Source organism: Amaranthus tricolor, chromosome 5, assembly GCF_026212465.1.
Source record: "Amaranthus tricolor cultivar Red isolate AtriRed21 chromosome 5, ASM2621246v1, whole genome shotgun sequence".
Classification (NCBI taxonomy): domain Eukaryota; kingdom Viridiplantae; phylum Streptophyta; class Magnoliopsida; order Caryophyllales; family Amaranthaceae; genus Amaranthus; species Amaranthus tricolor.
The window spans coordinates 17,887,508-17,911,911 of NC_080051.1; the positions used below are offsets into that span (position 1 = coordinate 17,887,508).

Consider the following 24,404-nt stretch of genomic DNA (forward strand, 5'->3'; position numbering starts at 1 on the left):
AGTCTAGTTATAACAAAAACACTCAATTACCCTTACAAGGCCATTTCTCAAGAAGATAAAAATTAAAATAATTATTTAAGAAAAATATAATAAATTAATTGGCATTGGAAAACTGAAAATATTTTTCTTAAGATGATCTCCCTTTTATGGATACTCTTTTATTCTCTTGGATTAATATACGGTTTGAGCAAAGTCCCTTCTATTTATAGTGGGAACAGCCAGCAGTTTCCTCAGACATACCTCCCACTACCCCCACGTTCTCAAAACAAAAGGTGGTGGAATTATGAAAGTGTCCGGCTGTTATTTGCTCAAAGAAAAATCAGTTTCCTTATGCTAAAAATAGCATAGGAGTTAAAAACATAAGATCCTAAAAAATAGGAGATCTAAATCTAATTAAGAAAAAGTCTTGGGCTATTTTTAGAAAACCTAAAAATAGATTAGCCAATTAACTTACTAATTAATTTAAGCAATTAAATTAATTCTAAACCATTACATCAACTTAAAAAAGAAAATAATTAATTCGCAATTTTCCAGTCGATGTTATTCTCCAGACCTGCTACGTAGGAACAACGTACTGTCTCCAGTTTCAACTTCAGTCAGAATGTTCATTTTAGGAACAGTAGACTGTACGTCTATTTTGAACATTATAACACTTATCTAACATCTTGGACATATTAAGACATGTACATCTTCCACGAACCAAGTCATAGGCTTCATCAACGATTCAAACTAAATCGGATATATACCTACAAAACAATCTCTAAAAATATGTTTGTTTATTTAAAAGTGAAGTCATCATCAAAACCTTAAGAGGCCAACAAATTCCCCCTTTTTGATGAGGACAAACTTTATAAACAAACTTAAGTAAAATAGAGTAAAACAAAATTCTTAGAGCATACTAGAGATTAAAGCAACTCTAAATAACTTAGCAAATCAACTTGTTAAAATATAATTTACCAAGCATTCACAATAAAACAATTTACTCCATAATATCAAATATGTTTAAAAATTTTCAAAATTAATTAATCTAAAACTTAAATGAAATAAACTAAAATTAATTAAACTGACATAATTAAACTAACATAATAAAACTAACACAAATTATTAAGTATTTTCAACAAAAACAACTTATAAACAAATTCACAAAAACAAATAAATATCCATCAACTTGAAAACACAAATTATCATTAAGCTAGCATAAACTCAGCACATTATCATCAATAAGAAACAATATAAATCAACTAAGATATGTTACTGTGTATTCACTGCTCTTTTTAAGTTTGTGCATAATCTTCCCCCTTTTGTCATCAATCAAAAAGAATTAGGGATTATCAAACCTCAGCACAAACCATATAGATTTGTCAGTGATGAAAGCAAGAAACAATAATAAGAGTAAGTGCCATGAATAAAAATCAAACCTGCATATAGTTAGTTATCACAGACCAGAAATAAAAGCAAAGAAAGAAAAGTAGCAATTGTTCAACATTACAACAACAATGTACCCCAGATGGTACAAAGTAAAAGGTGAAATTGTTTGTGAAATGTAACAGCCAATCAAATGTTGAAAACATAGGGAGAGGGTTCAAGGGGCAGTCTCTTCTTCGTCCACATATTCGGTCTGCACTTCTACTGTATCCAACTTTGCACCAAGACGATGCTCCATCATGGTCAGTTGATCAACAATTGAAGCGAGTGAGACACGAACTTCATCTTGAAAAGCACTGAATTGAGACTGTAGATCATTAAGCTTGGAGAGAACAGAATGTGAAGATGCTGTAGGAATAGGATCAGCACAACCAATACCAGGAGATGATGGAAATGGTGGTGGTGTAAAGTGAATAGGTGATGGAGGTGGTGATGAAGTTTGATTTGGTGGTGGAGTGGTTGGCTTGGGTGAGAGAGGTTCGTTTGAAGTAGGCTCAGGAATAGTTTCAGAAGTGATATCATCAACCGTTACAGCCTTTTGTTTTGAAGCAAGCCTCCTACTCTTCCTTTGAATAGCTTTACCCTTCCTCCTTAAGGCAATCACAACCTCTTCATCACTGGAATCATGACAGAGATCATGAGGCACTGGAATCATGTACATCTTCCACGAACCAAGTCATAGGCTTCATCAACGATTCAAACTAAATCGGATATATACCTACAAAATAATCTCTAAAAATATGTTTGTTTATTTAAAAGTGAAGTCATCATCAAAACCTTAAGAGGCCAACAATTTCTTAAAATTTAAATTTCTCAAATGATACAAATATGTCAGTAAATTTAATAAAGCCGTGCATCGCACAGACACTATCTAGTATAATAATAAAATAAAATATATTACTCCCTTCGTTCTCTAATGTTCTTCCTATTTGGAATATTACACCAAAGAAATTTGATTAATGTTTTTGACACATATTTAGAATATAAAATATATCCATGTAAGGTCTCGATAGATTCGTCTTAATGTATACTTTTTACTATATATTTTTAATAATTTTTTTATTATATATATTTAGCGACATTGAGGTTTAAAATTTGTTTTAAAAACTGTGCAAAAAGTAAACGGGAAAAACAAAAAGAAACAGAGGGAGTAATTGACACGAACTAGAATATAAAAATATAATTGATTGTATTAGAGAAAAGAATTATTTGTGAATTACAACCCTTAAATTTAGAGCTTTTGCAAATTATAGCTTCAGAGTTTAAATTTTTTTTGTGAATTTATTAAAATTTTAAAGTCTACTCCATTTAAGTTTAGTGATTGTTGACCAACCAAAATGACCTTTAACCAGACTAAATGACCATTAACCATTACTAATCATCTTTAATTTTTATTGACTATTCCCAATCACCTCTAACTTTTCTAATTATCTTTAAAACTGTAATTTGCACAAATTTTAAACTTAAAATTTGCAATATTTAAAAAAAAATAAAAAAATCAGTCACTAGTGACTGCCGCCTCTATTATTTCTCTTTTATTTCTTTTCACCAAATTTTAAGTAACTTTTTCTGCGAATCAACAAAAGAAGCCATTAATACTCGGTGGACTGGTGGTCGGAGGTGGCGGAGGATTAGGGAAACACTTTTTCACCAATGATCATATCATGTAAAGGAATCAAGAAACACTTTTTTTGAATTCCCAGTCTATAGGGAAAGAAAAGTACCTTGTATATGATTTAATAACATTTGATTTTATGACAGATGGTTGTGACTCAATATTTATTTTTTGTTTTCTTGTTCACCAATCTTGTAGTATTCAATTTTTTGAATATGTTTATCTTAGTCTTTAGTGTAAATATCTTCCTTTTTCATAGTTTGAGGAAACATTTTATGCTGCTGTGCTATGTTTCATGATGTTTCATGGGAAGGCTGGGCTATATGTTTTTTAACTACTAATAAGTTAAATATTAAGCATGATATTTCCGTCTGACAATATTAAGTATGATATTTGCCATCTATACAGAGAGCTTCTCCATACAATGGAAAGACAAGAAGAAACTTATGAACAACTACGCTGTGTTAGGTGAAACTTGTATTAGCTCTGAGATTCAGTTAGCAGATTCACAACATGAATCTCGTCAAGGTACCTCATCTGTCTCCCCTATTGTTGCTGAAGAGCTCTTTGCATCAGAGTATTCGAAGGAGTGTCATATGCAAGCTCTGAGTCCAGACTTGACACAATTGGAAAAGGCTGTTGTCAATGTGGATAACTTTTTTGAGTCCGAGCCATACCCTGCTTCAAATACATTGTGTTGACCACAAAGGTGTCCTTTATGATATCATGAGCACACTGAAAAATCATGATGTTAAGGTATACACTTCCTATCTTTTATGTTGTATAGATCACCTTTTCAATGGTAATATATATTAATTGCTGAAATAAATGATAGACTGCATTTTGTTTCTCTGTTCTTCAATCATCTTTCCTTGGTATTCGAATAACCTTTTTGAACCTGAGTTTTAGGACCATCTGATTGTTTATTTGTTAAATTACTCATTGTGTTATTACACTATGCTGTTTGTGCTATTGTGATAGAATAAGCCTGCTTGAGCTATTGTGACAGAATAAGCCTGTTTGAGCTTTTGTGACAGAATGAACTTGGTTTGTTCGGATGACTGTTTAGGAAATTTACAGGTCTGTTGATGTCAATCTTAGGTTCTAATTCAATTTTTTGTTGCACTTTTTGCCATCTAGGTAATGTAATAGCCAAGTGAAAGCCTATGTATGGTTTCGAAAGGTAATTTGGGTTAAAGACTGATTATGACTAGCAGACCTGAAAGGTCTTGAAGATCTTTTTCTGAACAGGTTCACTGTTGCACGTTCTTGTCCAGGAGCTCATTGCTTCAAAAATTCCGTCCTTGGGTTGTCAGTCTAAATTAGAGTCTTGGATTTTGAATGTAATCACTAACAGAATCACATTCTGGGATCACTTTTGTAGGCACTGGCGGCACTGTTAACAGGTTGCTGAACTGTAGCCGAATATTAAGGTTCACTAAGCTCAAAAACCTATCCAAAGAAGTTTCAATGCAGTGATGTGCCCGAGATTTAATACCCTGGTTATAAGTAGTGGTTACTCGCTGTACTGCGAATCAACTTAGAAACTGTGGTTTGATAAGATCCTAGGGTTGTTGGGGCTCGGGGGTATGAATTCTGACATAAGTTAAGACTTATCACTTACCGTGACTAGTCAAGATGCAAATCCGTGTCTTTCAGTTTTTATTGGTCATTTACATGTGTGAGATGAGGTCTAATGCCTTATGGCAATTGTATATAGGCTTCAGACTTTCATGGCGATTTCATATTCCTGGCTGTCAGATTGAGCATATTATATCGTTTCTTTATTTCGTGTCTTGTGCCAATGACCTGGTGATGGATATTATATGGCGCATTTTGACACCTTCACGCCTCATTTTTTGCCAAAAGCATGCATAAATTACATACAATAAAGGAGGTTTTTACTTGGAAATTATCAGGAGCCTATTCAAGTAACATATAGTCATGTACCATCATAGTTTGGACACTTAAGATCATATTTTGTTGGGATGCTATAGGCTTCTTTCAATCCTTTTTCGAAACTAAGGAGGATTAATGGTTGCTGCCAACTTTAACAACAAAAGGAAACAATGAAACACAAGCAAAGTCTGTTTGCACCTTGACTTCTGCAACCTTAGGAAGCTCATTGAGTGCAACTGAGAGATATAGTTGCCGAGTATCTGAAACTTCTTGTTGATGTCTTATAGTCTAGGAATTTACTTTATGAACTTCATAAAAGTTGATCTTATTTGTAGTTTCATTATGGGCATGACTACTTCAAAGAAATATTACCTTTAAAATTGTCTATACTTTGCCACTTTAAGTTGATGCCCTTTATGTTCAGTTTTCTCGAGTCTTTCTTTGCTGTTGTGGAATTTGCTCTTTTGGCCATTACTTATGCCTTGTGAGCCATATTTGTGAGGGGTTTACAAGCAAGGGAAAGGGTATTGTGGACCCCATTCCTATTATTTTGTGCATGGTTAGGTTTTCTTGCTGCTCATTCTCCATTTTATTAAATTGTCCATGGTTATCCCCAAAAACCTTCATGATGACCTTATTTGACTCACACTAATACAACCTCCCTCATCTCCTTTATATAGGCTCACGATTTTATGGTATTATCTAGTCACTTTTGTTCTATATAGTCCTAAGGGTTCATGTGAAAGACCGTTGACTCCAATATATTAGTTTATGTAGCTGACTCGAATCTTTTGGCATTAAGGCTTTGACATTGTTGTTGGTATTGATTAGGTTGCTGCATATCAAAGATGATTTTCATAACCTTTAATCATAATTCATGACACTTGCACACTAGGAAGGTTCTTTAGAAATGGCAAAAATTACTGAACTTAATGCACAAATAATGATAAGACACTAGACCCGCCTATCAGTCTGCAAAAACAAGACCCTGGTGCACCCATATTGTATGGGCCCTTTTTTCTTCTCTACTGGTGATTGCCATAGCTCTCAAATTTGGTTGTTTGCTGGTTCCCTGCCAAACCCAAGTTCTAAAGGTCGAGTTGAAGGCCTGATCAAGGTAACAGAAAATTGCAGGGTGTGAAAGAGGTGACATTGTGTTGTGGAAAAGAGAGAACTTGATACAAAATGGTGGTTGATAATGTGGTGATATTAGGCTTACGGATGAGAGAAATAGTGACTATTGTGGTTACTAGAGTACATGTCAACTAGCTTAGTTAGCAAAAATATGTGGGGGTGGTACTCGAGATTGAAGCTCAGCCTTGTGCCTCCTTATTAGGAATTTCACTATTCTGAGTAAACCACAATATGGTTTTCAATTACTAAACAGACTAGGTTATGGTAAGGTTTTATTTATCTTTCCTTTCTCTTTCTTAGTTTCTTTTCTTTTCTCCTTCTAACCAAAGTCTTTTTGAGGTTGTCTGATTTCTCATGACATAATTTTTGTCTCACTATAAACTATTAGTCAACTTAAGAGGTTTGCTATATTTTTATCCCGACTCTATTCCAACTCTGAAAGATCTTTTGTGATGGTCTTATAATCTTTTAACACACTTACATTTTGAATCCCAAGTCATATATGGTCCACCTGCCAAAACGGGTTGGAGCCTTGTAGGTCTTTGGAGGCTACCAGGAAGCATTTCATGTTGTACTTCTATAATTTTCTTTCGAGTTCCCATATGACATTGTGAACCTCACTCAATACTTTATTCCCCCTCCTCGAGATCTGTTGTGAATCAGAGACATTTTAAGTTTTCTAATTTCTACCCATTTTTGGTTCTGGAGAAAAGTGTGTTTGATCTAGCTGTGAGGTTTCAACATTTTACCTATGTGAAATGCCATTCCTCAGGTTTGAATATGGTGTGGCTAAGAGCCTAAGATCATTACCAATCTGTATAATTTACCAAGTTGCAAATAATAACCTGTAGTTTGTAGGTCGAGATGGCCTCTGGATTCATACATAGGTTTGCAGTGTTCTAGGCTGCAATCCATAGGTGCATGCAATTTGACCTCCATTTTAAGCAACTCGCTGTGTGTAGCTCGCTGTGGTGGGTTACATGCAAGTTAGACACTGATTATATGGCATAAATCTGGTCTTTGTAGGTTGAGGGTTTCCGTTGTGGTTGGTAACTTAGTCAACTAGATGGTCTTTTGCACTTGTATTCCTTTACCCACGGAATGCAAAAAAGATAAATTTATCTAGTGTCTCGACTCCTCAGTGATTGGTGTTTGCCCACTTGGGATTTTGAGTGTCTACTGTCTACTGCCCAACGGTTGTGCTCTTTTTGTTGAATATGCATGTTATGAGTCATTGACCTGCTTGTCACTAGAAGATCATTACTGTATGTTTTTTGCTTTTGAAGGACTGCATATCTTATGCCTCACTATGCTCTCAATCAGATTTCGTTTGGTCGAATCTCAGCAGTTTCAAAGGGACACCGTGACATAGATCTATTCATCCAGCAGAAAGATGGAAATAAGATTGTGGATCCTGACCAAGAATACTTGTTATGTTCCTGTCTCAAGATGGAAATGCTTCACCCATTGCGTGTAATCATAGCAAATTGTGGGCCTGATACTGAACTATTGGTGGCTAATCCAGTTGAATCAACTTGACGGGGAAGACCTAGAGTTTTTCATGATGTCACTCTCGCTCTCAAAAAATTTGGCATTTGCATTTTCTCGGTAAGATAAAATTAAAGCATTACTCTTTAATTCATTCTGTTGTTTTTGAATTGATATATTACTTAATGTGTCAAGTCCCTTGCTAATGAGTAATGTCCATGATAATGTTTTCCACCCAGTCGGGCCGGCCCACATGTAACTCTTTTCCTCATCTATTTTTAATGTAACTCAGTACCTCCTTTTTCAGCTATGTAACTCAATACTATTTGTTTATCTGCAGGCTGAGATTGGCAGGTACTCTGCATCAGATTGGGAATGGGAAGTTTATTGTTTTCTTTTAGATGAGAATTGTATCAGTTGTTGACAACAGCCAGGAATCATATTGTTGATAAATTTAGAAGAATGCTGATGGTTTGGTGATCATGGGGTTGGGTTTATGGAGCCGATTCATTCGCTCCTGTTAGATTTCGGTTCTCAGCCCATCCCACCTGCACTACTGTATTATATCACATGGATTCTGATGTATAGTGAAATTTTACTGGTTCAACGATATCAATCTATGGTTTAAGGTAGAAAAATACCCATTTGGAGCACAAGCTATCTGTGATGCAGAAGTACACAGCTCATATTGGTGAGCTTATAAGCTGCCGATTCTGCTGTGATGCATTATGTGGCTGTTGAATCTAGGTTTCCGAAAGCTGCTCAGGCATTAGGGAGAATCAGAAGGAAGGATGGTTTTCATTTGATGACAGATCAATGAAAAAAATAATGCATTCCAGAGTTTCGTTTATAACTGCCAGCCCGCTTGTTGGCTCTTGGCAGTTCGCAGTTAGCAGCCTAGATTGTAGGCTGTAGTGAAAAGTATATTTAGTTTGGGAGTTGTTAGGTTAATTTCCTACAGTTGATGAATAGTTCAGTTTGAGAATATGGTCATTCGATTAATTTGGGTTTTTCAAAGTGGTACTATTACAAGATATATTGATATTTTCGTTGTATCGATGATAATTAACTCCTTATTTTGCTAATCACCAATTGAACAAAATTTAAAATTTGGTTTGTACACTAAACGCATGAAAAGCTGATAACTATTTTTTATTTTTCCTTTTGTGATATTTCCACCACGACAGTACTTAAGAGTATTAAGTAAAATTTACAATGAGATACATACAAGTAATCAAATTACATACTCTATACAATGAAAGGAAAAAAAAGACATCCTAGAAAATACTCAATGTCACAACTCACAATTTTCTTATATGGCAGAATCGACATATAATTCATCTCAGAACTAACATACTTTTAGCCTAACTAGTACAATTACAATGTGTTTGAAAACAACGGTTTTTTCCTCTTGATTTTGGGTTTTACAGCATCTTTTAGTGTCTTTATGCCATTGGATTTTATTTCGACATCAATAGCATTGGCAGATGATCCTAAAGAAGAGTTTCTCTCTACTATCTCAGACGATTTCAACTCCAACTTAGAGTCCAGCTGGTGGCCTTCAACAAGTGCTTCGTTCGCCTTGGCAACCATCAATTTACCTTCAAAAGATTAAACAAATACATAACCGTTAATCAGGGTAAATCAAACATTAACAGGGTTAGGACTTTAGAGGAATGTTCATTTACAGAACACAATGATATTAAAAAGAGATTACAAAGGGAATGGGGAAATGAAAGAAAAACTTCAATGGTTAGGGGACGGATGAGGTAAAACATGCTTGAAGCCGAATTGCGATGACAGCCAAACTTGTGCCCGTGTTGGTATCAGGGCGAAGGCGCATATGAGCCTATGGAGTCATTTGAACCCACTTGATTTTTCGAACTCTTGATGATTTAGGTATATTTAATATGTATAATAAAGAAAAAATAATAAAAATATTGGATTGAATCCACCTGACATTTAGATAACTAGAAAAAAAATTTGACGTTGTTAGTATACTTTGACTATAACGTTTTGAACCCACTTAATGTTAAGTCTAGATCCCCCACTCAGGGTAACATATGGAAGAACAATGATGGTTGAAGATTGCTTACAGAAGCGAAGCAATTATAAAAGAAATCAAACCAGCTAAATTAGTTCCAAAAGAAAATAAGCTACAGATTATGGACGAATAAACAAGTATGACACTGTTATGCATGTCCTACATGCAAAAAATTGAACAAGCTGCACAGTTGGACTATTATGCAAGGTAGACTTTAATCCCAAACATCTCAATAATTTTGTATCATTTTACATGAGATTCCATATAGATGAAAGAGTGCAAGGAGCTTCCCAATGAGTGGAAAAAAAAGTGCAATATATATGGCAGTATTTAAAAGTAGCAGAGAGCTACACAAGGAGCTTCTTGTCTCAGATCAGCACCAAACATTTTGTATGCAAACAGCAACACAAGACAATATCAAGCTATTTTCATATCAAGAAATTATTCTTAGCAATCCACTAAGACCACTATGCAAATACAAGGGCAATTAATAAATTAGGGATTAAGGGTTTCACATTTTCGAAGTAGCTTCCTTATCAATATGCAGACATCCGAAAGAATTTGATTATCTAATCAATATTCCTAAACAAAATCAAAGAGCATTTTTGAAGGATACAACCCTTCTCAATGTTAAATTCTCGAAAATGATTTTTTTTTGTCAGTAAGGATCCAACGAAGACATCAGGAATTCAGGGTGTGTCCCCCGTATACAAAGGGAGGGCTATTGACAAAATATCTTAGTAGCCTTCAACCAGCTAACATGAAGTTAATTATTATTTACAAAATCATATAATGTCAGCTGATGCTTATAGGCTAAAACAAGACCAACTATACAAAAGCCTGGAGAAAAGTTGAAAACTTGATTAGAGGAAGCTTACTGCTACACATCTGCATCACAAAATATTCATTGGAACCATCTTACCTACTTCAGCGAGTCAACCTTTTTTTATGGTATTCCAAGCTAGAAGAATGTCTTTCACATAAGACGGAACACAACTCATCTCAAACAAAGCTAAAGGGAGAAAATCCTAAGGGCAGAAGGGTTAAAAATATTTGAACGTGTGCCTCACTAAGTTAAAAACTACAGCGGTACAATATAAAAAGTCTTGCCCGACATGAATAAACAAGCCTTGAGGGCATTTGTCTTCCATATATCAATGAGAAGGAAATACAAAAACATCTATAAAATTAAGAAACCAACAGTCGAACATAACGCTGCCTATAACTCTCATGGGCTTCTTAATTTTTCTCAACACGGAAGGATTACTTTACTATAATTTCTTTGTGTCCTCAACTTTTACATTTTGACTGTAGATACTACTACGGATATGATAAAAGGAAAGATGCAAATTAAAATTGGAGGTTGAAATTAGTGACGGTGACATGATAGTGATTATTGCTCAGCTTTAGCCCCCACCTTTTTCTCTCTTCTCTTATTATAAAAGCAATTTTGTCCAAAACAAGCCCACTTAATTTGGAAACCTTTCCTAACTATTCTAGGACAATAAAGGGGTAAAATCCTGCTTGAACTAGAAAAAGTAATTACTAGCTATGTTGATTTTGTTCCATGCAATCCCATGCAAATTTTATCTACCTGATTAAACTCTTGCTTAGACATTCTGTTAAATGACATGGTGCTTGGTTGATTAGAAGAATCTTGTGTTCTTTTAGTAGTGTTCTTTGTCCAATCAATTCTAGGACTTTATATCAACATTTTGGCAATAAAGAGTGTCACTAATTCATGAAAAGGAGAAATAATGCAGTGTACAGGCCATTAACAAAATTAAAAAATTTTCTATGCATCTCTGACTATTTATTGTTCCAACTATATAAAAAGATGGCTTTTATTTTCCTACATACTTCTTTTAGCATGTGATAAATTTAAGTTACAACAGTTCAGAAATCCTAAAATTTTCATTGCAAAATCACAAATTTTTAGTTGCAATTGGAACCAAATGTGATAATTAAGGAGACGAAATGAGGTAGCCATTGATGGATTTTCTTTAATCTAAAACTTCTTAACAAGACATTAGGAAGTTAAATCATTAAACACCTCACAATCATAGTCCATGAACACATTTTTTCAAAAGAAATCAAATGAAGTTATGTGATGCTCAAGAAGATTACCATGGGAAAAGAGAGAGGCTCTGAGATGTCTTGAGTCCACACCTTTGGAAAATGGATCCCTGTCAAAATGCAATGAAAAAATATATAACAATAGTCTTGGCATTGAAATCAAGCTTGACTAATAAGTGTTTAGTCTATTAGTAAACATACAAAGGCAGCTTGACTAATAAGTGTTTGGTATATTAGTAAAAAGTTTGCATAGATTAGTAAATAATATGCATTAGAAAAATAAAGGCATAAAAATTTGATGAAAAAAAGATAACATATAGTAAACTTTGAAGTTTAAAATTTTCATATGATTGCTTTTTTTAATGTGAACACTCCCAATGTGCTGCTTTGCATTCTCTATGCTCTTTTTAGTGGCATGTTAAAAGAGCTTACAAGACCAAAACCTTAAACAACATATTAGGTTGTAAAACCACCAAAGTGAATATGCTATTTTTGTTAATGTTTACAAAACACCCAGGAGGCTCTACCAACCACATTACATCCTCTAAATGTTTTTTCTTTTTATTTTCTAACCAAGGCAATACAAGTCCTTTCCTTTGTTGTTTATGTAAGCATCAATGATGAAGAAAACATTTTTAATTTCTTGAAAAAGAATAATATTAAAGAAAGTGCATGTTAAAGTAGATCTAGTGATCCTCATATTTAACAAAGAAATATAGGTTCTGGGGTTCAGTTCAAATGAGGTTAATCAAAATATTTATTAAAAAAATTGATTCAATTATCCCGCCTTTATAAAAATCTCTTATTTCAATAGGGTCAAAGATTTACCGATCTTTGGGTTCGAATTATTATGGACTAAGTTAATGACTCATTAAATTATGTGCATCTTTTTATTTATGTGAAGTTGCACATGACGTCTGCAACCAAAGGTCAATCAAAAACAACCTCTTTATTAGTTTTATCATTAATAAGTTGGTAAGGTTGCGTACATCCGACCTTTTCAAACCCAACTCTAGGTGAAAGCCACTTAATGGCATTAGAGTTGAAAAACGATGCTATATTAGAGATCAAACGACGTGTTTCAATCTCTAATATCACCAAGATCGAATGTACGAAGTCTTGTGACAAAAAAATTACACTATCAATGATATCGACGTTTGTAGGAGATAATAATGCAATAAAATGACACAAAGATTTACCGAGGTTCACCCAATTAAGGGTGCGTCCTCCGGTGTGCAGTATCTCTTATATTATCAAAGGAGTTCAAAGAACTCTCAAAATATGGAGGATTACAATAGAGAAGAGATTAGGCTAGTGTTTGGCTTAGGGTGTATTTTTGTAGATGAGTTCTATGAGCATATGAGCCTCCTATTTATAGGAGATTATACATTAATAATTCATACATAATTAAGGCAAAGATTGAATGCATAATAAACCAGCTATGGGGACTTCAAAGGACGAAACAGAATCCAATGCTAAACAGTCCAGCACTGCTCGTTCGAGCAGCCCAGACCTGCTGCCACTGTCTTCTTCTGTTCAACGTGCTCGTTTGAGCATGGTCGATCCCTGAAGCTTCTGTTTTGCTGCTTCGAACAAGTCACTCCTATATTCGAGCATAGTTAGCGGAATCTTTTGGCTCTTGCAATTACCTCATCAATGTCATTCATCATGCCCCATTATTGTTGTGTTTAAGTGTCTTCATCAATACACCCATTACATTAAGCATTGATCACTATCTTAAACACCACCATTAATCCACATATTAATCCACCAACTTAATGCACCCATAGGATTGCACTTCTATGCACTCTCACTAATACATAGAATTTATTTGGTGCACTCACAAGAGTGATGAAATGTTGTTGTATCTAGCCTTTTATAGCATGTTGTTTTCAATAATTTGTTCAAAATAACAAGTAAAAACAACTAAACATTCCAGGTAACCATTACTTCTAGTATAAAGCTCACTTACCAACAAAGAGGGCCGCCCTTCACTCTAGCTTCAGTTTTATATGCATCCACCTTCCCTTTACATGAAGGTTTTTTAGCTTCCAAATCATTGTTCTCACAAATAAAATGAAATTTGTCATCCCTCGTATATGAGTTTGATGGATTAATATGCAATAACTCCATAGAAGATAAGAGCTTAGTCCTTTGATTTTCTCTATCAGCATTGTATGATTTGACCTAGAGAGTCCATTATGAATTCAGTCAAAAATTTAACCAAGCTTGAGAACCATGTATTATGAATTCAATCAAAAAGCAAAAATTCAATCAAAAAACTAAATACAACAATATATATATATATATATATATATATATATATATATATATATATATATATATATATATACACACACGAAGAACTTAAGATGAGAACCAAGCTTGAGAACCATGTTACTTTTTGGAAAAAAACTGTTACCATTAAAAAAATCTGAAAAAAAAACACAAAACTGACAAAAAAGTTACTTTCCAGACAATTTTTTCCCCACAAAAAGGAAATTTCAGGAAAACATAAAAATAAATCGACAAACATGTCAAAAGAATGTTGTTTTTTACACAAAGGGATTGTGTTTTGGCAATAAAGTATTACTTCTCAAAAAAAAAATTTTTTCCACTGAAAATCCATAAAAAAAGGATAAACTGACAAAAAAATATTACTTTTTACATACAAATGTCTTGCATTTTGACAAAAAAAAAATTTACTTATAATATAAGACGTAATCTTTATCCTTGATTTTTCAATAAAATCCAACAATGATAATAATTGATCATGAAAAGTTAAAAGTGTTAGATACGATCAAAGAAAGAGCTATTACAGCAGTTTCAAGCTTTCCTGTTATTTCAACAGCCTTCACAGCAGCAATTCGCAAACACTGTATAATAACACTTGCACCAATACCAACTTCCCCGGCTTTTTGAATGGCACAGACATCTTCATTTGCATTAAGAGTGACTGTCATTCTTCCTTTCATAATAGCCTCTTCGTAATAGGATGGGTCAATCACCTGTTTCAATCACATCACATATTGAGTCCAATCAAGTCATAAATGTGTAACAGGACAAGGACATGTTTTACATGTTCAACGATCTCTTACCAAAATGTTATCTTGAGTCATAAACGCAAATGTTACCGCTATAGGAAGATGATGAATTATCAAAGCACATGGTTCCCGCACCTGACAATGGTCAGAACGTATTAAGCACAACTACACTGGAACACAATAGGGAATCAATAATCCTCACTCAACAATTGTCTCATAGGAGAATAAATCTTTAAGTTTTAGGCAGCCAGACATCCAACATCACTCTCTAGAACATAAGGTATCCATAGGCTATATTAACTAGAGCAGAAACATTGTTCTTCAAATTGCCAGGAGATGAAAAAAATAAACAAAAACACTGAAAAAGGCATACCACAGTTTAGAAGAGTGCGTCCCCTTTATCTCAAATGACATAACTTGAAACACTTTCACTTTCATGGAAAGCAAATTTTTCTCATGATAGTTTAACACTCAGAATCAAAGGATTGCAAGTGTTCAAACATAGGTCAATAGTGGGGTGGTACAAATATCAGAAAAGAAGAATGGTGAGATAAATTAAACAGCATAATAACAGGTCGACGTTGTATGCTCTCATCAGATGCATCAAATTCTGCATCATTCATTGGAAAATTCACACATCTTCTTCACTACCATCTTCTATGTGTTAACACATGCCTATACATGTTTACCATAGCAGCACGACTGACGGAGAAAAATCCTATCATCAAAGTCCAAAGAGCACAAGTCATAGACCAAGGCGCCAACTAATTGAACAGAAACTATAGGACAATAATGATGAAGTGGGTGTGGGTGTGGGTGACAGAGAGGGAGCAAGTATAGTTGTTATCAAACCAGTTACCTGTAGAATATAGCTACATACAACAACAAACTAATTACATTTGATGGACAAGATAAACAAGGATTTTTTATCAGACATACAATCATTCAAAAGGGTATGAACACACCTGTGGTGGATGCACCACTACTTCCTGTCCATCTTCTCCAATTGTACATTCAGACCGTCGAAATGTCATAAGAGCGGCTAAAGCTGCAATATTTGCAGCATCAACAAGATTTCTGTTTTACAAATAAAATATTGAGTAAAGACTAAAGATGTAACCTTGAGACAACAATAATACCAAAGCCTAATCTCAACAATGTGGAGTCGGGGTCGGCTACAGAATTCAATTCAAATCAATATGAGAGATCGACGGTAACAAAGAGTACACTTTATTTGGACTTTGGCCTGATCTAGTATTAATCTACCACTAGGACAATAAATTTCAATTATCAAGCACATACATTCTCCTCCACCATTCCTTCCTATTTATTGTCATACACTCGTTAACGATGGTTATGGGTCAAATAAGGGTTGAATCTAGGTCGAATCTCATAATGTTTTTCTTACTGCATATGGTCCTTACCCAAACTTTAAGTCTAGGATCTGAAAATGAGTCCAATATTTATTATAAAAACATTCAAAAAACACATCTCAACAAGTAAACATTATCAAAAATCAACTAATAATAATGATATACAATAGTTATGTTATATATTATAGCAAATAACAATATAATTTTACAACTCAAAAAGTTTAAATTTTTACATTTAATTAGGGTTTAGGTAGGTTCCAATCGATCACACGAGGATTAAAAAAAGCTTAGATTCAAATTATGTAATTCAAATCCGACACAAATACATGCCCGAGTGTCCAACTTGGCTAAATTGTGGATGACATACAATATTTTCGATCCAAAATGAAGTGCCAAGTGACTTAACCATATCCGAGTTTCAAGGATCAAACATGTCCAAGTGTCCACTTTTCTAACTGCTCCTCAAAGATATAAACTTGAGAACTTACATTCTTCAAACAAGAAATATTACAGCTTACCCTCCATTATCCAGAATCTGAATATCAATGCGGACAGACCATGCTAGTTTTCCAGCACAAACACAGAGTGATTCTGTATCAACTGCTCTGCTCTCCCTGCAACACAATTTTCACAATTTCAAACACTATCTCTAAATCCCTACACCTCTACACAATAAAGAGAGTAGAGAATGGAAAGAGCTATGATTATGTAAGCACTCAAAAAATGTAATCACACTCAATTAACGAGTCACATACACAACTGTGGCACTATTCACCAAAGAGTGACAAAACAAGTAAGATGCAATAATAACATTATTTAATTACTCTAATGCTATTAAGTGGCCCCCACCTAAGATGGGGTTTAGGGGTCGGATGTACGCAGCTTTACCCTGGTTAGTAATAACACTAACAAAGAGGTTGTTTCTAGTTGACCATTGGTAGTATAAATCATGTGCAGCTTCACATGAACAAGAAATGCACGAGACATGAGCCATTTACTATAATCCATTATAATCTAAAACCTGAACAGTATAAATCTTTGGCCATCAAAATAAAAGAAAACAAAAAAAATAAAATAAAGAGCCATGATGAATTCTTAAATCAATTTAACAATAGCATCACATAAAGAAGACTTACAAGGTTATCCAAAAGAATTCAAATTTAGAGCCACAAAACAAAGGGGCAAATCAAGTGTGGAAAGTGATAGACATAGTCATGGAAGATGCCACAACCCCAATTTAGGTGTGCAATCCTTAATGAACACATTTTTTTGATATTTGGTTAAATTTATAGAAAAAAGACAGGTTAAAGGGACATCTCATGAAATCGCCGGCATAAAAAACCCCGTGAGGAAAAAGGCATTGACAAAACATAAGATGTGAGGGTACCCTTTAACAGAATGATACACCAAAAAGTGGACCGAGCCACTAACAGCATTGAGACCACACCAAAAGGGCCAGACCCAAAACAAACATCATGATCTAAAGGTCTTACAATCCTGGTTAGAGCCACATAACTGGCCCATCACCACTCCTAACACCTTGGTCCAGGCCCAAAACTAACAAAAACCTAAAGCACCATCCCACCTAGGGTAGTCTAATAAGCCGCCACACCAACACCTCCAAATGCCGCCAAACACCATCCTTCGGGTGCTCGAATCCACCAAACCCAGCACATGTTGAACCACCCTACACCCCACCGACCCACACCTAACCCCATAGGAGACGACCAACACCACCAAGACTTCAAAAGAAGTGAACCGTGGAAGATGTCGATGAAAAAGGTGACTAAGGCCGGGTCAAGCACGACACCACCACATCAACCTCCCAGTTGAGAACAAAAAGGACCACCAAAACTTAAGCACACACCCAAAAAACATCAACATCATCGATAAAGTGCCTATCCAAAACAAGCTACCATCTTCTCTACCCTATCCAAACTCTAGAAAAACCCGCACCACCACCTGAGTCCGTCATTTACCACCAGCAAAACCATCCAACTAACAAACGCCCATCAAAAAACCCGTCACCATCTTTTCGGATAATCAAGCTCTAGAAAGAAAACCCGCACCACCATCTGGGACTGTCATTTCAACACTTGCAAAACCAATCTCTTAATAACGTCTGAGCCAACCTTACACCAACAAAATCCTAAAAAGTATAAAAGCTATGGAAGCTAAAAGACACCACAGTAGACCAAAACACCACGCCCAAAACATCAAAGAACATCAAAGGAAGACACAACTCCAGATCTGAAACGACAAAACCCAAAAACCTATGAGAGCCAAACTGCCAAACCCCAGCAAACCAATCATTGAACCAGAGGAAGAAGGAAAAACAGAAGGAAAAACAGCAAACCAATCAAGCACATAAACTTTTTCGGATGTTAAGCGGTCATGAAAGATAAGATGTTATAATCATAAAAATACTCGCAATAACTAGATAGGTGATCCAGATTATTCTTAGTAACAGTTGTTCCATTAATGACTTCTATCTTAGCGGGTTTAAGAGGTACATGTACACAACCTTATTCATGTTAGTGATAAGAGGTTTTCTCCAATTTACCCTTAGTCAAAACGCAAAGGCAACAATACCAAAGCCTAATATTATCAAAATAATTAGGATCAACTACATAAACCAATAATCTAATTGACTCTTGGTAATTTATTGAAAAAAAAGGATTAAAATGAGTTAGGAAAAACCTGAGACCACGATCAATGATGCGGCCCAACTCTACGGCAGACTCCCCAGGACGACCAGGCTCAAATGAAGGATCTGCCATCGAAGAAAACTCAATATAAATAGTAAGGGATCCTTCGTTGGGTCTGTCTCTAAAAGGTTGTACTAGCTGCGCAGTTACACAACTCATTACACGAGTCTGCCCCAACTCTACAACAGATGATCCATTTTCTCTACAAATTTTTTAAAAACAAAAGATGTATTAGGAAAATAATAAAGAAGATAAAAGTCTTCGACCATTAGCAAAGGGAACTAAATGAGAAAAATAACAACAAATAAAAAATAATGATAGAGACCAAAATTATAGGTTCTAAGTAAGGTTCCATTTATATATGGAATAACAGATTCTTCTTTTCATTGTATTATTCATCATTAGTATATATGAACACTAAAACTACACAACAAAATTCCCTCAAGAGATAACGAGTTCCTCAAAGATATACTTTTTCCTATCCCTACACTTTCCAATGCACTAGTTTGATGTTTTAAAAATCACTACAATCAAAAATTAAAATCAGTTGATATTAATAAAATTTACATCGGGCCAACATAAATAAAATCTTACTTGACTATGTTTGAACTTGTCAAGAATAAAATACAAAATTTGAATGATTGATGAATATTATCAAATTTTAAATGGAACAAATAGCAGGAATAAGGATGAAATATTTTATCTTTAATTAAGCAGGGTGAATTAGAAATTCCAATAAACATTTAATCTAAATAGGATGATCAACTCAAAAAAAAAAAAAAAAAACTAACCTTCCAAACTCGATCTTTAATTCACGGTAATCTAATGGCGATCGTCCATCAGCTCTAACGTCCAAGAGCAATGCTGTTTCTATAAAATTCTTCTCATTCAGAGACATGCGCCATGAATTTGCTAGACGTTCCATTATACTTCTTTACAACATGCACACTGTTTCAAATTCTTGAAGAAAACCCCTAGAATATGGTACGTAAATATGAGAACTTTGAAATCAAAATTAAATTTGAGAAAAAACCACTCCAATCAAAAACTTCTATTAATATATTTTCTTAACTTGCATTTATGTGTGTACAATGTACATTTTATATATCTGTTGGATTTGAAAAGAAAGTGTCGTTTTTGTTTAAGAAAGGTCAGTATTTAAGGACAATATTTACAAATTTTGAAACAAATCACATTCAAAGTAAGTTATAACAATATCATTTAAAAACTCACCAGATATCTTGTTGTGCAACTCAGTTTTGATAATCATTATTGTTGAGAACACTCTTTCAATTGTTGCTATGGATACAGGCAAAATCAACTTCAACTTCAAAAGCTTATAAAAATTTGGGCAAGACTTGTACAAATCGGATTGAACTAATGTTTTGGAGAATTCACCAAGAGTACATAAGCTTGAAAACCACTAATCGATAGAAAAACTATCAATAAAAGTATCCAACTCAAAACTACGAATACTATTCGGTATTATTCCAAGTCCTAAGACCTTTACTAATGAATGTGTCTCCTCCATTACTAATCAGTAGAAAATAAAGATCTTCACATCTTTTCACACATTGATTCTGAATACTATCCGGTCCCCCAATATGTTTATCAAATCTTTTGATATTATTCCAAGTCCTTAAACCTTTACTAATGAATATGTATCCTCCATAGTGACTTGCAATTTCACTTTCAGTTGCAAACAAATAACACAAGCAACAAAAAGCATCATTCTTGAGACTATGTTCTAACCAATTAGAATACTTATCATACCACGACTTGTTAAATCGACGTGCATATCCAGACAATATAGTTTGGGGATAAGTATCATTTTTGGGTTGATAAGGACCTCTTTGAATATAAGCTCTTCTTACCTCATCACGATCACATCATAATTTGAAATTGACAATCTATCAGCAAGAATTGGAGGGAAGAACACTTACATCAATTCTACTTTTTTGAGCAGAAGAAGGGGTATGTTGTTCAGGCAATTGAGCTTCTTCTAGGGCAGTTGGTGAATTTTCAGATTTTGAATTAGTAGTGCCAAAAGACGATCCAAAAGTCAATTTTTTGAAATACCTATCCATTTGAACTATAAATACAATCATTAATCATGAATTCACGGTTGAACCATTAAACTAAATAACTAATTAATCACAATTATACAACCTTTAAACTATATAACTAATTAATCACAATTTTCAATTGCTAAATAGGTAATTAGGTAAATAAAAAATAAAAAATAAACAAAACCTAATTTTTTTTGAAGCCCTAATTTTACCTAAGAACTAATAAGAAAACTAAAAAGCCCTGATTTATCTAAATATATAAACACATAAGCCCTAATTTATGTACCTAGAAACTACGAGTGAAAAAGAGAAAGGCTTGCCGCACCGCCGGTGCCTAGTGAGGATTTCCGGCTTGCCAACTTGTTGCGCCGGCTGTCGTATGCCGACTGTTGCTGCCTGCTGACTTGCTGTTCGTCAATTCGTGTCTTTGTGAAAATAGGAGGGTGTCTTCGTGAAAATGGGAGGGAAGGATTAATGGTATTTTAGCTTTTTTTTTTGAAAATGAGAAATGGGTGGAGGATGGGAAGGCTAGGCGATTTGAACATGTGATCTTTAAGTTAATAGACAATCTCTTTATGAACTTAGCCAATAAAATTTATAATACTAATTTTTTCCCCAAAATTAAAGTGATGTCAGTCGACATCATTGACTGTACACTGGATTCGCCCCTGTTTATAATTGAGATTTGAGACAACAACAGTTGTGCCAAAACTTTAATCCTAAAAACTTAGAGTCGATTAAACAAACAAATACATCAGCTTCAATGGTCGTCCACATTGATTTTTCTTCATCATTCATTCTATAGCTTGTCATCTCAACTTGTAAGCCTATATTTTTCATATAAGTTTTCCACTCCTTTCCTTTAAGTCATCTTTGATTTTCCTCGCCTTCTTTTTAAGTCTCGTAAGCTTTAACTATCTATCTTTCAAATTGGTTTGCTAATACCTCGTGTTCGCACATGGCCAAACAACCTTAAATAATTCTCTTTCATCTATTTTTCATTATTTGAAACTCCTAAACCATTTCATATATCTTTGTTTTCAATTTTATCCCTCAAGATATGCCCACGAATTTACCCCTGGTTCTCCTATAACTCCTTAGCTATCTGAGTGATGTAAGTTTTCATTTTCGTCCAAGTATTCTCTGCATCTGAAGTCATATCCCAATTTGCTTCTTCAAAAACTTTCTCGGAGAAAACTTAAGCATTATCCTCTTTGAATCTCCACCATTTAATACTACGTTCTTTTGCTTTCTTCACCTTTGGTCATGCCTGAAGGTGAAAATTTTAGATAAGAAAAATGTGTTGGGTGGCTACACACTCCCTTGGAGTAACCTTATAATTTAGGCAACTCCCTTTATCTATCATCCTTGTTAAAAAGTTCGATTTGGATTGTGACTACTCTTGTTCTAAAAGTCATCACGTGGCTATTTCTTACCTTAAACAATGTGTTAGCAACCAAAAAATTGTATGAAAGTGCAACCAAAAAATCGTATGAGTGCAAAAGCAAAAACCCCCATAAACATTTTCGCAGGCACTGCAGCATACCCCTATGTCCCCATTCAAATCACCTTTGATATAAAGCTTCTTATTCATTAGTATGTTTTGCAACATATCGTCGAAATGCCATAGGCACTTATGACATTTAAAATCTTCTTATCATATAAGACTCTTACAATCCTATCGTTCTTTCTGCATACCTTTACTATATCCTTAGATGTTCGGCCATCCATATTTAAAAACACTAACTCTATTCTGATTTCTATCTTATCTTAAGCGCCACTATTCATGTTCTCCCTTTCACCTGCAATTGTTTTGGTATCTCTAACCCAATTTGACTCTTGTAGATATAAAATGTTAATTTTTCTCATTTTTAAAAGACTAAAAACCTATCAGTCAAGCTATCAATGTTCCAAGATCTCATTCTAAATCTAAGACCCTTAGTTATCATTAATCTCATATGCTTAAACCCTATGTGCTCTTGGTCATAAGACGCCACACTTGGGCCTTGTGATGTGTTCGTTTTTAGACGATGGTCCTATTATAAGTGTACTCATTTGAGAAAGTGTAATTTTTTTTTCTTTCTAATGAATACACTCCTCAAAAATATATACAAAAGAAAACACAAATTTTTTGTATCTAATATTTTTATTTGAATATAAGTAAAAATAATCGAATAAAATTTATTAAAATTATATTTGATACAATAAAATTTTTATTTGATACAATAATTCACTAATGGAGGTCAAAGATAAACAAGTGAATTTTAAAAATGCAAATGAATTTTAGAATTTTTAAAATATTACTAAAAAATTATTTCCATTATTTCTTCTTTTATGATCAGTACTAGGTTCGTGTTTTGATTTCAACAAAAAATTGCTAACAGTTGCAATTCTGACAGTGGCGGATCCAGGGTTCGAACTCCCCTGGGGCACCAACGAATGGACAAAATTTCGACAGAGTTTTGTTTATATTATTAACAACTAAATATTTTTTATTTCGGCAAAATACGTTGTAGAAGCGCAATAATCCCAAGACAAAGCCAAAGTAATATAAGAGGTAACGAACAAAAAACAATTTGGATTCTTTATAACTTTCTTGTTTAAGATTTTTTATAATTTAATTTAGATTCTTTTCTTGTTTAGTGGTATTTAAATTCCATTTGATGAAACAAAATTAGTTTTTCTTCATAATTGTTTGTTCTACAGATGTCTCTCTTACTTCTTCACTCCCCTTTTTACGTATTATCTCTGTTTTTTCTATATCATACACGTTTTTGTTCAGTACAAATTTTGTTCTTTCTCCAACAAAAAAATTCTTTTGGGTGATTATAATTTCAGAAATTTGTTGTTCTTGATGTTATCTCTCTCAACTTCTTCCTAAAATTCAATAAAATTGTAGAATTTAATTGGGTTAATTTTCTCATTATTTAGTTTCTTAAATTTTGTATTCAAATTTAACTATTCAAGATAAACAAACATATTAACAAACACATTAACATTAACAAATATTCAATAACTCAAAGAACATAAACAAAAAAGAATCAAGAAACAACATTCTAACAAAATTCAAAAATCAAGATTAAGAATCAAGATTAGAACAACAAGATTAAGAATTTATAATTAAGATTAAGATTAAAGATTAGAACATAAAGATTAAGATTAAGATAAAGAGTGAAAGTACCTATAAAAAAATCAAAATTTTGATGTTTAGGGTTTTTGTAAAGAAAGACTGTGAGCAGCCACAGCCACTGGCGACAACCAGCAGCGACAGGTAGGCAGCGTCCGTGACCGTCTGAGGCGGCACCGCGGCGGTGAGGGTGTGAAGCGGGCAGCGGCGGTAGATGTAGTGTAGAGCTTAAGAGTTTTTAGGTTTTAAAGAGGAGAGAGAAAACGAGTAATTCAGATATTTTGAGTTCAAATTTTTTAAAAAATCGCCCAATTCCTAGAGCACAAATTCTCTCAGGGACCATGATTTTTTTAGGGACCATCTCTGATTGTGTTGACCCATTATATATTTTTTTAAATTTTA

General features: G+C 34.1%; 1 protein-coding gene and 1 pseudogene across 6 annotated transcripts; one reads left to right on the top strand and one right to left on the bottom strand.

The window, feature by feature from the left end:
* The first annotated feature begins 2,950 nt into the window (after positions 1-2,950).
* On the top strand, positions 2,951-8,578 carry LOC130814331 (ACT domain-containing protein ACR9-like; annotated as a pseudogene).
* Positions 8,579-8,760: 182 nt separating this feature from the next.
* Positions 8,761-24,335, bottom strand: LOC130814330 (exosome complex component RRP45A-like). Of its 6 annotated transcripts, XM_057680451.1 has the most exons (12): positions 24,057-24,335; positions 20,750-20,885; positions 20,040-20,105; positions 19,598-19,780; positions 18,799-19,008; positions 16,617-16,712; positions 15,691-15,802; positions 14,780-14,860; positions 14,501-14,689; positions 13,654-13,868; positions 11,733-11,791; positions 8,761-9,162 (listed from the first exon to the last, which is right to left on the bottom strand). In XM_057680451.1, the coding sequence occupies exons 4-12, from the start codon at positions 19,729-19,731 to the stop codon at positions 8,939-8,941; spliced, it is 1,320 nt and encodes a 439-aa protein (XP_057536434.1). In that variant the 5' UTR covers positions 19,732-19,780; positions 20,040-20,105; positions 20,750-20,885; positions 24,057-24,335; the 3' UTR covers positions 8,761-8,938. The 6 variants fall into 6 exon arrangements, with proteins under 6 accessions (XP_057536434.1, XP_057536432.1, XP_057536433.1 ...); XM_057680449.1 differs by lacking the exon at positions 20,040-20,105; XM_057680450.1 differs by having other exon boundaries at positions 20,040-20,885.
* Between the last annotated feature and the right edge of the window lie 69 nt (positions 24,336-24,404).